Here is a 16,883-nt window from a genome sequence, read left to right as displayed (position 1 = left end):
GCTCACGGGGACCCAGGGGAGGGACGGCGCGTGTCCATCCGCAAGCAGGGGGTAAAACGTGACATCCGGATGCCACCGCCGTCCCACGCCGCTGTGAGCGGGGCACGGGCAGGCGGGGCAGCGCCATCTGGTGACTCCGGTGACACCATCCGGTGCTGGGGGTGAGCAGGGGGCGCTGGTGGCTCCCGGGAGTGGGGGCGTTACAGAGGACGCACCCTGTTTTCTTTTCGAGGGACGGACGTCTTACCTCTCGGATCAGGGCGCCCAGATGGAGCGCGGTGAGGGGCGTCTGCTCGGCCGGCTTCACCACGACGGTGTTCCCGCAGCAGAGCGCGGGCGCCAGCTTCCACGCCAGCATCAGGAGCGGGAAGTTCCACTGCAACGGAGCACGGAGGAGCGTGGGGGGCCCGGCAGGACGCCGGCTTTGCACGGGCTAGATTTGGGGCGTCGGGGGTGCCCCGGGAGTGTGGGATGGTCAAAACTGCTCTCCCGCCGGCACTTTCGAAGCGTGTTCTGGGAGACGCTGACGGTTACTCTCGGCAAAGATAACGATAACCCTCCCGGCGGTGCCCACGCCCTCGGCCCCCTCGGCCGGTTAAAGGCTCTGAGAAGTCCCGCGGGAACCAAGTCCGCCTCTCCTAAGCTCATGGGATACATATGACCCCCCCTGACCCCCCAAGCCCAATGAACTGGTGCTTTTCTCCTCATCGTTCAACTACAGAGGCACAGGACGCCGAGATCACCAGGACGGGAAGCCCGGCAAGGGCGGACGCCTGCGGAGCTCACGCGGGGTACCAGGCGCGGTTTGTTCCGAGCGCTTTGCAAAATGAACTCATTTCACCCCTGCGACCGCCGCGGGGTCCTCATGTTATCGCGTCCGGGTACGGACGGGGATGAGGTCACCTTGGCCCAAGGTCACGAACCGGCAGGCGAAGGCCAGGCATGCATCTTCTCTGCTACACTGTCCCTCAAAGTGTCACATCTGACGCCAACCACCTCTGACGGAGAGCGCTCAGCTCGATTCTGGCTATCCCGTCTACTCCGAGCCACACGGGAGCCCCCGTGGCCCCTCGCCCTCCAAGACGCAGACAGAGGGGCTCATCGAGGACCCCCACTTCCGGACCCACTGGAAGGTGCTGCTCGGCCACTCGAATTTCTCCCCCCACCCCTCCCCGAGCTCCGTCTGAGGTTCCCACCCCTGGACAACAACGCCGAGACCCCGGTTCCAAAGGGCCTGTGTGCCCGGCTGAGGGGCAGCAGGGATGAGTCCCCCACTGGTGACCGGGTCCCCTCTTCTTCCTGGATGCTCGCTGCTCAGCACGGCAATGCCGTCACCCCGCCATTGCACACAGATGCCCCCACCCTTGGCCTCCCGCCTCTCAGCATCTCCCCTGGAAACTTCCTGGAAGGGCCGCAGCCGCGCGCCCAGCTCCGTTTCCGGGGCCCCCTGCAAGCGGTCCTCACCTGTACCTGGCACCCCACTCTACGTGAGCGAACCCCTCAGCTGTGTCTCTGTCTTTAATTTCCAGGTAGGGTAGGAACCCACTGACCACATCCTCTTTCTAGACACGTGCTCATCCCCTGGGGCATCTCACGTTTCTCGATGGGGTCCCTGGTGGCCTCACTCTGCACCCCATTTTGGCGGACTCCCCATCGTGAGGGGCAGGAGCACCTCTGGGTACCGCCAGCGCTGGCCTCTCTCTTGAGCCCCAGACTCAACTTCGCGCACGGCCCCTCGGCTTGGCGGTTCCGCGGGGCCCTGGGCCGCGCCTGCCCGGGGTGATCGTCCTTCACGGCACGAAGCCCCAGCCTCTGGCTTCGCCGGTTTCCCCTCTCAGCAACGGCCGAACCACCCACCCGGCTCCAGCCAGGACCCCGCCCCGTGCTTTGCAGCCCGGGCATCCGCCTGCCCCTTAAATGGCTCCTGTCTGATCGCTGTCATTGCTTCTGGAGTGGACGCCTCCTCCTCACTGGCCAGCAGCTCCCTTGAGGAACAGACCACGTCTTCCGTAGCCGGCACCCAAATCCGTGTGCGGAAGTGATACCTCTTTCTGCCTCCAGGGAGCACTTTCCCAACCTTCTGTTCACACTGCCGCCCCTGTCCCGGCTCCCTCCCAGCTGCCGAGGGGGCCTGGGGCTTCCTCCGGCAGACAGGCTGCCCAGTGCCCGGTGAATGAAGCCCCCCCGCCCCCCCCCCCGCCCTGGTCCGGCAGCCAGGACTGGCTGGAAGCCGGGCTGCGCCCCCTGACCTTCCTCTACGTCGCCATCTGCCCCGTCTAAGCTCCGACCACGGCAGCCGTCCCGCCATGGCCTGCCCAGGGGCCCAGGCTGTCCCACGCCTCTGCTCAGGCCGGTCCTTCTGCGTGGTAAACCCTTTGCCCTGTTGAACTTCCTTTCTTGTTCTTCGAGGTCTGTTTAAGAGACCATCTCCCTAAGGGTGCCCCTGCCTCCTCCGTTTGGAACCCATGGTGCCTTCTGCTGCACCCCCTGGAGTCACCTCTTGAGATTAGGGGTGACACTTAAACCATCTTGATAACCCTCCAGCTTAAGCTCCATGCCACCGAGCCAACGCTCAGTTAGTCTCGATGCGATCAAACCAAAGCACACCAGACATTGTTTCCGAGGGCCGGAGGGGCCTGGGGTGGGGCGGGGGAGAGCCACGCGGGTCTGTCTAGAAAAGCCGCCTACTTACGGGCGTGATGGCCCCGCAGACGCCCACGGGCTCGTGCCTGGTGAAACACACGACGTGGTCATCTGAAAGAGAGTTTACGAGAAGGGGAGGCCGACGCTGGCATTCATCTAGGTTCAAATCTTTAAAACGGTATAAAAACAAGGAAGGCACCCAGAAGCCCACAAACGTGTTAGCTCTACGTCTCGTCTGTGAGACGAATGAGCGATTTCAAATTCGACTTAGAAAGTAAAACTCCTTGGAGGAGAGATCGGCTCGAGGGCCATTGCTTTGGTGGCGGGGCCTGGAGAAGACCAGGGGGTGCTCTGCAGACGGACAGGGAGGGATGGACAGACAAGAACCCCCGAAAGACCCCGGCTGAGGGCTTTCCTCGGCTCACCTGTGGGGATGGTTCTGCCCTGTATTTTGTCGGCCCACCCCGCAAAGTACCGCAGGGTCTTGATACAGCCCTCCAGGTCGATGAAGAAGGCGTGGAGGAAGGGCTTGCCCGTGTCCAGGGTTTCCAGGGTCTGTAACGAGAACGCGGCAGCCTCAGGCACAGAGTCCCTTCGCTTCTGCGGCAGGACGGGGCCGGACGGGGTCGGGGGGGAGCGTGCTTGGGCATGGCCCTCCGGCCCTCCCAGCCAAGGGCATCTCTTCAGAAAGCGAGACGCTATATTGAACGCAAGAGCCGTCATGGACCCTCCAGGGTGCTTTTATTTCAGAACGCGTAAAGCCGGGGCGGTGAGGGGGGCGGGCTGGAGCTCCAGTGTGCGTCCCCACAGAGGACAGCGGACACGGCGACGATTTGCAGCCTCGCTGGGAGGACGGGCGCTCCCGCGTGTGGTCGTCTGGCCAGCGTGCGGCCGCCTCAGCGGCGTGACCGGCCACACGTGTTTGCACACTCCCGGGGAGCTTCTGGGGGGTTAGCTGGAGGGAGGACTGGCTCCCTCCAGCAAAAGAGGAAGGGAGGACGTGGTCCAGCTGACGGCACGTCACGATCGGCCGAGCCCAGAAGCACAAAGACACGATGTCCACCCCCCCACCGCGCCCGCCCCTTCCCCACGGGGCTGCAAAGCCGGATGCGGGAGGCGGGCGAGGCCTCGCCCCTGGCGGAGAGGGAGGCGGCCACCCGGGGTGAGGCGCAGCTGCTCGGGGGTGCCCAGGGTGCTTTTCTATTTGCAGCCCGGCCGTCAGAGGAGCCCTTTGTGCCTCAGACAAGCGGCCCCAGTCGAGAGGCAGGGCCGACGCCGCCTGCCACGCGGCTCTGCAGGAAGCGGCCACCCCGACGCGCAGCCCGGGGCTGGATTCCTGCTTCGGAGTCGCTGCGGTGAGATGGCGATTCACAGAGGAAGTGAGGCGGGGGGGCCCTGCATGCCGCCTCCAGCCTGAGCTGGACCACCAAGCTCCCGTCACGGGGTGTAGACGCGGAGGCCGACAGACGGGGCCGCGACCCCTCCGAGGTTCTCCAGCGCACGGACAGCACCAAACATGGGCACCTAATGTCCAGCCAGCCCGGTGACCGTTGTTGAGGCCGCTGCCCCCAGACGTTTGCATCTGGAACGACGGCGGGGTGGCCACGTGAGACGCTGGGTGACCCTGTGCGACCTCGGCCACCTCTACCCAGGAGGCGGCCTCTTCCCTAGCGTGGGCGGGTCCCTGAGCCTGTCCCTGCCTCAGCTTCCCAGCCTGTAAAATGGGATAAGCACAGTCATGACCTACTTCCACAGCCACAGCGAGCGACAGTGTCGCCCACGGCAACGGCGACAGGCAGGCACAGCCACGATGATGATGATGGTCACTGTCCCTTCGGGGACTGGGCAGGTGCTTGGCGATCCTCACTCGGAGGCTCCAAGGACGTAGGACTGTGCCTTGCTGAAGGAGACAAGGCTGGCCCGACAGTGTGGGCTGCACGTCGCCTGCTGCTCAGGGACCAAGCCAGGCCAAGGGGACGCCCAGCACCCTGTACCTTTGGCTCCTGTTCATTTACAAGGCAAAGCTGGGACTTTTATTTTCCGGGAGGAACCCGAGATCCCAAATCCTGCCTAAAGGTCTCCGGGACCAGGCCACGCCGGACAGCATCTGCATGTCCGTCGGTGGAACCAGGAGTGTGTGTCCTCGGCCCTCTTGGGAAGGAGCGAGACAGGTAGAGGGACCGCGACATCACATCACGGGGAATCGCGAAGCGTCTCCGGCTGGGCAACCGCGGACGGGTGCCGTGGCCTCTCTGTGCCTCGGGATCCTCATCTCCGAAACGGGAACGCGACAGGCAAAGCGCCCACGACAAGCCCGGCGACGGCCAGCGTCCAGCTGGCCCTGGCTCGTCTCATCATGATAGCTCGGGCGAGGCGGCCGGTGGCAGCGACTACTCGAATCGGCCGGGCTGGTTTTATGGAACCCGTCCAAGCAAAACCAGGCCGCGATAGGTTCAGACGGGAAATTCTTTAAACAAATAAACTAACAATCGAATAAGTAAATAATATCCACAGGTGAGGTGAGTAGACAGGATGGAACCTGAGAAATCAAGTCTTAGCTACCGGGGACTTTTGAACAGTGAATTGTGATTGGAGCGAGAGTTAAACCACAGCTGCTTGTAAGTTTCATTTCCTTTAACGTAGTAGGAGTCGAGGACGCCTTCTGGAAAACCAGCATCGTAATGATCGGATGCTAAAAAACGAAGGGAGAGCATTGGGGAGCTGGTCCCCGGGCTGCCGGTGCACCCCGGCTGAACAAGAGAGTAAACAGGGAAGGCCGCCCACCCATTCGGGGGCTCCCCAAGTGAGCATCTGAGCAGCCAGAATGTGGGCCTCGCCGCCTCGCCTCGGGAACAGGGAGAGAGCAGAGCTGGACACAGACGTAAACGCCCAGCTCTGTCCAAACCACTGAGCCGGCCTGGGACGCGACGGCCAGAAGCACTTGTGAACGAAAATGCAGAAATGCGTATCAGGCCGGAGAGTGAGGGGCGCTTTCCTGTGCCGTGGTCCCAGTTCTGAAAACCGTGTTTGTCAGGAACTGTCTTGTCCCTTTCACGACGCGGCACAGAGCTGGATCTTATTTGCTGTGGGAGTGAGATTCTGACGGCAGAGGCGACTTGCTTGGCCTGCTCTCTCGACGCAGTCCTGCAGACGACGAGGCGGGCTGAGGGGGGAAGGTGGCCTTGCAGCCCCTGCTCCCAAAGATGACACTGGCCCTTGGGGACAGGGCGAGGAGGGCTGCCCAGGGCACATGAGCTCTTGCCTGCGCGCACACACACACACACACACACACGCACACACACATTGCAGACTGATGAGCTCATGCTGGGTGAAAACAGCAATGTTTTTGAAAAAGCCAGTTTGGCAGCTTGAGAGTCGAGGCTGGCTGTCATTGCAGGAAGAAACGAGAGGCTCCTGGGAGAGAAACGCTGACCCTGGAGGGGTTTCCCTCACGAAGATTTGGGGCAAATGCGTTGGACCGGCCGACGGGGGTGAAGAAAGCTCGGGACTGTGGGCACACGTCATGTCCGCGGGGCCGAGTGCCCGGAGCGGAACGGAGACGCGAACCCCTCCTCCCTCCACCCCACGACGCATGGCCGGGCACAGGCACGGCACCCGCATCCTGGCGGACACTGTCCTCCACGAGCGCGTCCACTCTCCTGCTGACTCCTGACATCAGATCGAGGAAGGAAGGAACTGGTTTTCCAAATCAGAGGCCACAAAAACAGGTCCCCGCCCGCCAACTGGCCTCGAGCTCCGGAGCAAGTTTCGAGCAGGAGTCTGAGCTGTGTGAAGGTTTGTGCAGGTTGCAGAGGACCTGAGACGTCCTTGGGTCACTGACCACAAGACCCAAGGAAGGTCTGAGCAGCCCGTTAAATAAGCACTCGCAGCTTACAAACATCTTCATAACTCCCTAGCCTGGGACAGCCCAACTGCAGGGAGGGGGCTGAATTTATATCCACTGCTTCACAGCAGAGAAACTAAGGACCTAGAAATCACTGGTCAGGAGGGCACGGAGCTGGGGTTAGGACCCGGTTCTTCAGATAGCATGACTGTGAGAGCCGCTACTACGAATAATGGCTTTCATCTACTTACACTTACTGCACACCAGGGACTCCGCTACGAATTTTAAATGGGTCATTCTTACAATCCTCAGATATCGTTATTAGTGACTCTTCCCGTGAAGAAACACAAGCTCGGAGAGGTTAAACAACTTGTCCAAAGTCACACAGCTGGTAAGTGGCAGAGTTGGGGTTGGAACCGAGGTCTTTCATAACCTGAGGTTTATTCTAACCAGGGTCCTTTGCTCTCAGCCTCCCTCCACAGACGCTCGGCACTGCCCAGTTCAAGGATGAGGCAGGGACGATTCTCAGGTCACGTGGAGACAATTTTTTTTTTTCTGTGTTAAGGAGTGGCATTGATTTTAATAAGTATTCTAAAATACACAGCCAGGACATTAAACCTGTGACTTCATGGGTACTGCCACTTAGGATGAGGTTAAATTTAAGTTCGAAAGGGAGTTTATGTAAACAAACAAACAAACAAACAAAACTCAAGTTCACAAATGTACCGGTGGGACCAGGATACAACCCAGGCCACCCAGCCGTCTCCGAAGGTCTCGAGTCTGGGAACCACCGTGAAGCTGAGCTGTAGGGGGCAGAGGTCTGACTTCGAAACGAAAAGGGTCCAGTTCAAGGGCGAGGTGGGAGGGAGCCACCTGCCTATCTCACAGAACTACAGCTCAGGGACGCGAGACCCCACCGCCACACAAAGCCACCGCCCTGCATCTTTTCTTCCACTCCTACTGGGGGGACAGGACCCCCAGTAAGGCTGGCTGGTGCCACGCCCACCCCTCGTGTGTGTGTGTGTGTGTGTGTGTGTGTGTGTGTGTGTGTGTGTACTCACCGCCAAGATGGCGCGGTCCCTCTCCACGAGGTCCGCCAGCTGGTGCAGCAGGTGGCCGCGACTCGGAGCGTCCAGGCGGCGCCACGCCGAGCCCCTCTGGAAGGCGGCTCTTGCCGCCTCCACCGCCATATCCACGTCAGCCTGAACGGCCAGAACAGCGGGGAGAGAGGGTCACCTTCGGATGCGGCTGCACCTGGGGACAGCTCCCCCGTCGGTTACAGAGAACGGCAAAGATCTGCGTCCGCCATGTGACAGAAGGAGGGGGTGGCAAGCAACGGCTGGGGGCTTTCTAGTGACTTTTCTCTTCTTTATCTTTCAAGACTTTTTCTTCAGGATTTCTGCTACGGTTAGGTATCAACTTTTCTTCTGATTATAGAAGTGTTTTTTATTTTAAAAGTTTATAAAACCACCAACTTTAATGAAGTGTTTTTCTTGGTGAACCAAGTAGGAAAAGATTTTCCACTTGCCAGCTCAGTTTGGACGCACGCACTCAGCAAAGAGGTGGTAAATAACTGTGTGGGCATTTTATTCCCGCTGAGGACCGCGGTCCAACAGCGAGAATGGGTCATGATGTTTCTGTGGATCTGAGAACCGACCACATCGGAAAAGGGAAAAGCCCGGAGACTGGGAGGATCAGGAATGTTCCCCCCACCCCCACCCCCGCCTCACCTACCCCCTGGGGCCACTGTCACACCATCTCACGGAGAAGGAGCTGAGTCTTCTGTGACTGATAGAAAAATTACAATTGAACCTCTTTCTTAAATGGAAAGAAGCGAGAGCTGTTTAGGGTAATTATCACTCGCTCATTTTCAGGAAAATACGGTTCGAGGCTCCGGTTGCTGACAGGCAGGGGAGATAATAGGGCTCTGAATTAATTCCTGGTCGTAGGCTGTTGGGGTAGAGGCAGGACCTCCCCGCCTCTGGGGACAGGGCTGCCTCTGCCTTCGGGGGCTCAGAGCAGCCGCCTGGGGCCGAGGGAGAAGCCGGAGCTTGGGGCAGGGGCTCCTTCTCCTCCTCGACACCTGCCTGCAGTGCTGGGTGGGGGTCGCTCAGCATCGTGCCCGCCATCCCTCCTGGCCCCCCACATCTTGGTCCGAGCTCCTCGGTGCCCACTAAGCATGGGGCGCTGCACATCGGGGGGTCCATACAGGCCGAGAGACCATGCATCGCACGCCCACCACGAAACTGGTGGCCTCCAATGCAAGCCCGTTTGACACACGCGCCGTTTACCCCCATCCACGCTCCTTGTCACCCGGACGCTTACTGAAAACGTCAGGCGAGGGCTTTCACGTACCCCTCCCCTCCTTAAAAAAGCTGAACCTTCAACCTTTCCCCCAAAGGCACTTATATCCCATATAGAAAAGACACTATATGGTTTTGAAATGTATCAAATGTATCAAGTCCCTTAGCTTTATATATATATGCTATGTTATACAGTACTTTCTATATGTGTAATATATATTATACATATGTAACATGTAACAGTGTATATTAGGTGTGTGTGTTATTTATTCATAAAGCTTATATTATAATATAGACCCTGAACTATCGAGCGAGATTATAAGGACTATGGCTTCACACCATCATTTGAGTTTCTGGTAGAAAAGAAATCTGGCGATTACGTGACCTTATTATCCCAGCGGGACTTGGTCAACAAGCCTTTTTCTTTCAAGTTCTATTTGTTTTTTAAGTGTCTCCTGCCAGAATGCTGCTTTGGGTGAAACACGCCAGCCCGAAATGCTTTCTGGAAAGATTTTTTTTTTTTTTAATGCTTCCAGGTTCAAGTCATTGATAAAAAAAAATAATAAACCTTTCCTTTAGCCACGTGATGAGGACAGCTGAGGTCATCCTCATAGACGGGGACGCATCCTTCAAAGGAGAGCGACTATCTACGGCGGGTCGTCCCTAAGTGATGCCATTCTGGGCTGGGTGTCTGAGACGCGGCCAGCCTAGGTCCTACCCGAGTGCGGGCCAGTGCGGGCCCCTACCCAAGCCAGCCTGCCTCCTAATTCGATAGTCGCCTGTAACCGAATCACTCGGGGGTGGGGAAACCTACCTTGTCTCCTTCTTGCACGTCACATATTTTTTCTAGAGTCGAAGGGTTATACGTGGCAAACTTTTTCCCACTCTTGGAGTCGTGCCATTCATTGTTGATGAATATCTAACCAGGAAAGGAAGTTGTCATGCATGAGGCTCACGTCAGAATCACGTCGCTCCGACACGCTGAGAGGCAACTCTTGGCCCTCCTCGCTGCCGACTCGCCCACCCGCCTTTTTACAGATGGGGACTGGAGGGCGGGTGGAGTCACATGCCCAACCAGGAGCAGCCTCAGAATCAACACATATTCAGAGAATTAATTGTTGTCATAAGAAAACTAAAGTTATGTAACTTTTTTTTTCCCTAAAAATCTCTCTCTTTTTTTTAAAAGCAACAACATGAATTCACAGAGAAATAGATGAGTTTGTTACATTAAGGGTATAAGTTAAATCTTCTACCTCCGTTGAGTTTGGGGGAAATTAAATAAGTTTTTATATGTAGAGTGACGTGCAATCGGCCTGCCTCTGAAGGCTATATCAACAGTGGTCAATCTCTTCATCCTCCTTCTTGCCGCAACCCACAGCTAGATCGCCCAGGAGCCAGCTTTATACAAGCATCTTACTTTAAAACTTTACTTTTCATGAATGCACAGTAGTACACTTACCTTCGTCTCTTGAAAATGTCTATTTCCCTGTTGGGCTTACTACGAAATGTACATACTAAGTGATGGAATGCAAAGATAAATATCGGGGTTAGAAGGTGTTCTGCTTATATCGACAGATGTAGCAAATAACCGTTTACACCCATCATGGAAGAGCTAATCCACAAGAATCACTTAGTCCAGAGTATCTAGAGCACACCTGAGAATAACAGTTAAAAACAATCGTAAGAAACAAAAACGTCATGAGCAAATGAAAAGGATTCACAGAGCCCACGTACCTGAACAGCATGCACCATTTACTCTCGGTTCACTCCAAGTTCTAACTGCTTTAAAAAGCGCCACAGTACCAGAGAGGGCTTCAGAAAAGAGCTAGGGACTGAGATGACAGAGAGCACACAAAATGCCGGCCAGAGGCCCTGCTACCCAGCGAGAAGACAACCTGACGCAGCAGCCCGGGACGGCCTTGCCATGCTAATCCATCACGGCCTCAGAAAGGCCCCGGCCGCTGACGTGGGTCAGGCCCTCTAGAAGCATCTCCATCAAATGAAAGGCGGCCGGTGAATTTCTAAGTTAGAGAAGTAGCTCATCGGGGCCCACTTCTAGTTCTACGTGCATACCTTTCGCTTCTCTCCGAGCCGTTTCAAGGCAGAACGGTGCCACCACAAGGGCTGATTTAAATGACTACGAATTTTATTCCATTGGATGACTGGACTCCCCAATGAGGACGGATGAGAAGGGGCGTCCTCGCACCCAGCGCGGGGCTCAGGGATGTCCTCCGTCTCCCATAAAAACCCCAAAGCACCCTGGGAAGAAAACCCGCTCTGGGAATCGGCTGAGTCTGACCGGACAGAGACAGCTCTGGCTCGGCAGGTGGGCAGAGGCTCCCCCCCCACCGAGAGCGTCCCGTGCCCGTGGGATGTGCCCATCCGGCTCAGCACCTTCCACGAGAAGCCAGGCCTCCGGGCAAGCCCGAGGAAACGGCCAGGCTACAATTACAGCTTTATTCTTCCAGCTGAAACCAAATCCGAGAGTCCACTTTTGCCATCCAGCACGCGACCGCTCGGCGACAGCGAGGAGAAGTGTGGGTGCGAGCGGGGAAGAGTTAAGTTCGCGTGGGGACGGACGCGCGGCCGGGAAGAGAGAGGCCCGTTCGTCGGAAGATGAAATTTCGTGGGTTAGATAAGAGATCCTGCCAGCAAAAAAAAAAAAACTGCTGATTCCGGGCCCTTCCCGGTATCATTTCCAGGGAGGATGGAAAATGAGAAGGTGGCGGAAGAATCTAAATAAGGGGGATGGGAACGGCTTGCGACGATCGGATGTCTGTTACACTGCGTCCTCCAAAAAAAAAAAAAAAGTACTTTGCCATTCATGACGTTGAGCCACAATATTTTTTTTTTTTTTTAACCAGCAACTTAAAACACCAAACAAAACAAAACAAAAAATGCAGACGGGCTCAACTCTAACCATATTTTCCCATCCCAATGTTTCCATTTCGGCAAAAGTGTTTCTTTATTGCTACACTAGGAAGTAAGCTGGTATGTGGTTTCTGGCCACTCAAACGAAAAACACGAATAAGGAAGAGGTCGCTGAGCGCGGCCAGCCAGTTACGCCGGCTGGATCGTTTCGAACCCCGAATCCGAATAATGGGTTCTGGAAATACTTTTCCCCCTGGACTTATGGATGAGTAGGAAACAAACCGATGCAAGCATAAAACTGAGTTGCGCTGGGCTGCGGAGGGGAACTCAGATGGTATGGAAGGACGCCATGGGATGCCACACTATCCGGACCGGGCTGCAAACCCACGGCCGTTCTCAGGGGACGGGTGCCCTGGGCAGGTGGCGGTCAGGCAAGCGACTTCCGCCGACGCCACTTACGGGAGCCTCCAGTGGTCCTCCCCTGGACTCAGAAGGAGTATGTATTTTGAAAAGGAGGTTCGAGGGAATTTTATTTTTCACAAAAGCGATCATAAAAAGTCTTTTAACAAACAAGAAAGTCTCTGCTACTAGAAGAAATATTATAAGGAAAGGAAGGGGGCCCCTAAAGGGAAACGGGTTGCTGGCCTCTGAGGTCTGTGTGGGGGTTCCGGGAGGAGTGGGGGGACCATCTCCCCACTTCCACCAGAATCCCACGGCAAGCCTGACGTTCAGAACGTGAGGACAAACGGAGGCGTTTTGGCAAGGCCGTCCTTCTGAGAACTGGGCTTGCCCTGAGAAACAGCACTGTCAAGGTCACGGCTCGGCCCCCGCGTCTGGCGGGTCCTCCTCTGCTGAGCAAGAAGCATCATGCACCAGGTTTGAAAAATAACAGACCGTTGCGGGGCGCGCGCTCCGCCCCTCCCGACTGCCTGCCTCGGGCCTCGGTTCTGCAGTTACTTCTCTCGCTTCTTCGCTCTGCCCTACCAGAGCTGCCTCTCCAGCCAGAGGTCCCCTGAGCAGCTCTCCTGGCTTCCCCCCTTACCCCCCGGCCACGCCGCACAGGCCGCCCAGGCCCCACAACTGTTAGTGGGAGGCCTGGGTAGAGGTGGGCCCAAGGACAGAGCGGACAGAGGCCTCGCCCTCCGCAGGGAAGGCGGGCACGGTGGCCTGGTGTCGGGCTGGGCCGCCATCACGGCCCGCGAGCCTCGGCCTCTCCAGGTTCCCTCAGCCTGAATCACACACCCGGCTCCGATCCGCAGGGCAGAGGGGCGCCCGGCAAGGCGAAAAACACTGATCTTCTGTGATACACCCAGACCCTCCCCTCGAGAGGTCATAAAGGACTTCCAAGAACGAGGCGAACTCGCCATACGCGGCTGCAATGCTCGCATAGGAATCCGAGAGGCGAAATGGACACTTGCGAAGGCCATTTCTGGTTTGCGTGACGTTTTTAAAAACGGCTATAAACTGAAAAGTAAAATAAAACGCAAGCAGCATCCCCAACGAGCGGGCACCAACAGGGTTCGAGTCTGAGAACACTTAGGTGCTGCTCTCGCTTCTCCGTAATTCGTGTTGGAATTTTCACCCTGAAGCCGATGCCCCTGAGGAAACGACATTAAAACAGTCTCCAGCGTTTCACGGCGGCGACGGGGCTCTCTGCTGATTACGGAGCCCTCCGAAAACAGTTAATCTAAACGTCATGTGATCAGAGGCCCCAGCGGACACAGAGTGCCAGGAGACCGAGATCTGAAGGCCACATGTAGTGGCCTGCAACTTTCTCTGCCTGATTAAAACTGTTTGAGAGACATAATTGCTACTTTTGAAAGTAAAATGGACCGGGCATTTTCTCAGTGCTGTGTCAGCTGGAGTTGGGGGGCTCTGGATTAGATGCAGAAATAAAAGGACACGAAGTAGCCACCGTGGTCTCCGTCTGTGTCCCTGTCCCCCCGGGGTCCCCGGCCACCGGCCCGCCTCGGGGACGCCTTGCCTGGGCTCCCACGCCCGCTCCGCCCAGCTCCCAGGCCTCACCATCTCCCTTTCTGCCCCGGGCAGGTGATCTGCTTTGCTGACCTTCCTGATCTGCAGAGAGCCAGGGAACCGAGGGACAGCTGGCCAGATGGGGCTCGGCCACCCCTGGCTTCCCAGGCCCGGGTCGGAGCCGGCAGGGAACGCATTTCTGTCAACACCAGGGCCGACTCCCCACTGATCACCTGCCCGCAGCCTCGCTCTCTTCTGGTCAACAGGTAGGAGCCAAGCACAGAAGCCGCCCGAAGCGTCTCCCTTTGCTCTCGAGAGCCGCAGCCCTCAGACCTTCCCTTCGCGTTCCGGGGCACCCTCTGACCCTCCCGAAGCCAGACCTGTTCAGGCTCCGGCAGCCTGCTCCGCTCTGCCCGCCGGCTAGGGGGGCCCCGCGGGGACACGTCGGGCTGCGCCAGGCTGCGGCCGGCACCGCGCGCGCGCTGAGCGGCTTCCCTCGCCCGGATCTGAGGCTGAGCGCGCCGAGCCTCGCTGCCCAGAGCCCGTCTCCGGGTGCGGGTCGCGCGCCGTCCCCTTCGCAGCGCGCTGGGCGCAGCCTCCCGCCCGGGGAAGCCCTGCACCGAACGAGGAACAAGGAATCCAGGCTTCGGGAAGACTCGACCCAGGCAGAGAGGCTCGTGTCGCGGGCGCCCCGCGCGCTCCGCGGAGGAGGGCGCGCCGGCCCCGAGCCCCGCACCTCCGAGGCGACGCGGCGGGGCTCCCCGCCCGCCGGTGCCTGGCTCCCGCCGTCCCAGGCCCGGCCAGCCTGCCGTCGGGTGGGACGGGCGCCCGCCCTCACTTACCTTGGTGAATTTGATCTCCAGGTTGCGGACGGGCCGAGGCAGGACAGGCGGCTTCTTGTCCGGCTGCCCGTTCTCCACGGGCCCGTTGGTGGTGGCCATGGCTCTAGACGCCCCGAGTCTGCGACGCCGGCTCCGGCCGGGGCGCTGCGCAGCCTGCTCGCGGGGTGACAGCTCCGCGCCGCTTTATGGGCAGCCCCACGCCTCCCGCCCGAGGGGCCCGTCTAATTGGCTGCAGGGACCGGGAGAAGGGCGGGCGGGAGGGAGGCGCTGGCCGCCTCGGCGCACCCCGCCCGCCGCCCCTGCAGGAGTCCGGCCCGCGCCGCGCGCCCCCGCCCCGGAGGCCGCCCTTGGAGCGGCGCCCCGAAGCGCCGCGGGCCCCGGATGTCCCCGGGCGCGGGCGGCCGGCCGCGGGGGCGTGGGGACCGCAGCGGCCAGGGAGGGGGGCTCCCAGAAGTCGCGCGAGGTCGCCCGCGGCACCTGCCGCCCCCGCCCCCGCCCTACGCGCGCCGCCCGCGCGCTCGCCCAACTTCGGGGGACGAGCCGCGCTCCGGGGACGCGCGCCCGGGGCCCCGCGCTGTGCCCGAGGCCCGGTCGCCCCGGCGTGGCGGCCCCGCGCCGTTGCCCACGTGCCTCGGCCGAGAGTTTGGCGCTGCCGGGTCCCCGCGCGCAGGACGGGCAGACACCCGCCGCGCCTCCGGCGGCCCGAGCCGCGACACCCGGCAGGCGCGTCCCGCGGCCTCGGGGCGTCTTCACGCGCCGGAGGGGGCGAAGGGGACGGGAAAAACGCAGCTCGCCTTTTTGCGCCACGCTCCGGAGTCGGGGAGGCTGGGCCTCCGACCCTCACAGGCGCACACCGCCCTCCAGCCGTGGGCTGCCATTATTTTGATTTTTAAAATGCATGAATTATATCTCAATTTAAAAAAAAGGGGGGGGGGGAGGAAGCGCGTGAGATCTTGGCAGCGTCTCGTTTTAGGAGTGGAAGTTGTCATCCGCCAGGTCGCAGTACCCTCCCGAGGACGCAGAGGGTGGCGCGACCCTCTCCCTAGTCCTTTGGGAACGGCTCCGCGCCAAGCCCGGGGACCTGCCCCGGGGACCTGCCCGGGGCCCGCCTGAGACAGGGAAGCGGCTGCTTGTGATGTCATCCCCCTCTAGGTTTCTGGAACTCAAAGTAGGGGACAAAAATAGCGATTTGGGGCCCAGAGAGGCTAAGCCCGTCGGGTTCATTTCCACCTGAGAGTACTCAGTCTCAGGTGATGGGCCATGGGGGTCCTCCTTACTGTCCTGGGCTCCCGCTGTTCGTTTTGGGGGCTCAGGGTCCATCTCTGTCCCCTGTCTCCCTCCCCAATGCAGCCCTTCTGGACAGTGCAGAAGAAGCTTCTAAGCGTTTGGAAAACCCTCACCTGTGAAAATGCGCAGGCGAGGCAGAGAAAGGGGGTGATGGGTCCCCCAAGTGGGTTAGGCTTGACGGCCATCGTGAGTCTGACCTTGACGCCAGGCTCACCCACCGTGCCGCCTCCTGGAGCAACGTCACCTTTTTCTTCAGCGGCTCCTGCCTGTCCCTGGGCCGTTGTCTTGTCTGGCTGGCCCCGTAGACCCCACTCAGGCACCCTGGTGGGGCGATACCTCATGTCAGAGCGCCGGCTGGGTGCTGAGTCCCATGGTCTGGTTGCCTGCGCCAGGACGGTGTGCAGGGCCTGGCAGGAGACCTTGCCTGCGCCTGGCCCAGGAACCCAAGGGCCGTGGGTGCACAAGTGTCACAGGCTGCAACCCGAGATGTTTTCTGAACTGATCGCCCCTTCCCGAGAGTTTCTACGGGATCCTGGATGCTTGAGCTGTAAAAACATCTGCACATTTGTAGAGGCAACGGTGTTAATTGAATGACTGCTGGATGGGTGGGTGGTGGCGCAGAGGGCCGGGCCTCGGAGGCCTGTCCCCTCAAGGCCACAGAGAGGAACCTGTTTGCTCAAAGTTGGTGGACTGCTTGCCCCTTGGTCACGGCGAAGTCAGGGATGTAGGCTGCCTCACCTTATACCCCTGCGGCCCGTAGCGTCTGGCCTCGGGGACCAATTGCAATGATGCCGGCCGCCTCACCTGCACCTCCATCTGTGGACACGCACGCACGTGACCCCCGGAGCCTGGGATCAGAGCGCGGTCCGCAGCCAGAGCCGGCGGCTCCCAGAGCGCAGGCCAGGAGGTGGGGCCTGGCGCCAGACTTGTCCAGGCCAGAGGGCTACTCTGCCCCTCCGTCTTGCCACTCAGTGGGAGGGATGAAGGCAAGAGGCTCTTCTCCCCATTTTCCAGGTGAGTAAGCAGAAGCGTGTGCGTGCTTGCTCCGGACCTCACCGCAACGGAGGAGGCGGGGCCAGACAGTGTGGGGGCGGGTGGGTGGGGGCGGCAGGTCTCTCC

At 59.4% G+C, this 16,883-nt stretch overlaps 1 protein-coding gene across 3 annotated transcripts in view; it reads right to left on the bottom strand.

The window, feature by feature from the left end:
* Nucleotides 1-14,644, bottom strand: part of ALDH1A3 (aldehyde dehydrogenase 1 family member A3) — a 32,711-nt gene extending 18,067 nt beyond the window's left edge. The window contains exons 1-6 of one of the 3 annotated variants that reach the window (XM_036232045.1): nt 14,478-14,643; nt 9,605-9,709; nt 7,549-7,689; nt 3,069-3,198; nt 2,693-2,754; nt 248-433 (exon numbers count right to left, since the gene is read on the bottom strand). In XM_036232045.1, the coding sequence (XP_036087938.1) occupies nt 248-433; nt 2,693-2,754; nt 3,069-3,198; nt 7,549-7,689; nt 9,605-9,709; nt 14,478-14,576 (723 nt within the window). In that variant the 5' untranslated portion in view covers nt 14,577-14,643. Of the gene's footprint in view, nt 1-247; nt 434-2,692; nt 2,755-3,068; nt 3,199-7,548; nt 7,690-9,604; nt 9,710-14,477 lie in introns of all 3 variants that reach the window. The other 2 variants (XM_016154908.2, XM_036232046.1) reach the window with 2 other exon arrangements.
* Between the last annotated feature and the right edge of the window lie 2,239 nt (nt 14,645-16,883).

This window comes from Rousettus aegyptiacus, unplaced genomic scaffold (assembly GCF_014176215.1).
Source record: "Rousettus aegyptiacus isolate mRouAeg1 unplaced genomic scaffold, mRouAeg1.p scaffold_m13_p_14, whole genome shotgun sequence".
NCBI lineage: Eukaryota > Metazoa > Chordata > Mammalia > Chiroptera > Pteropodidae > Rousettus > Rousettus aegyptiacus.
The sequence above is the reverse complement of the archived record's forward strand: the minus strand, read 5'-3'. Positions and strand labels throughout refer to the sequence as shown.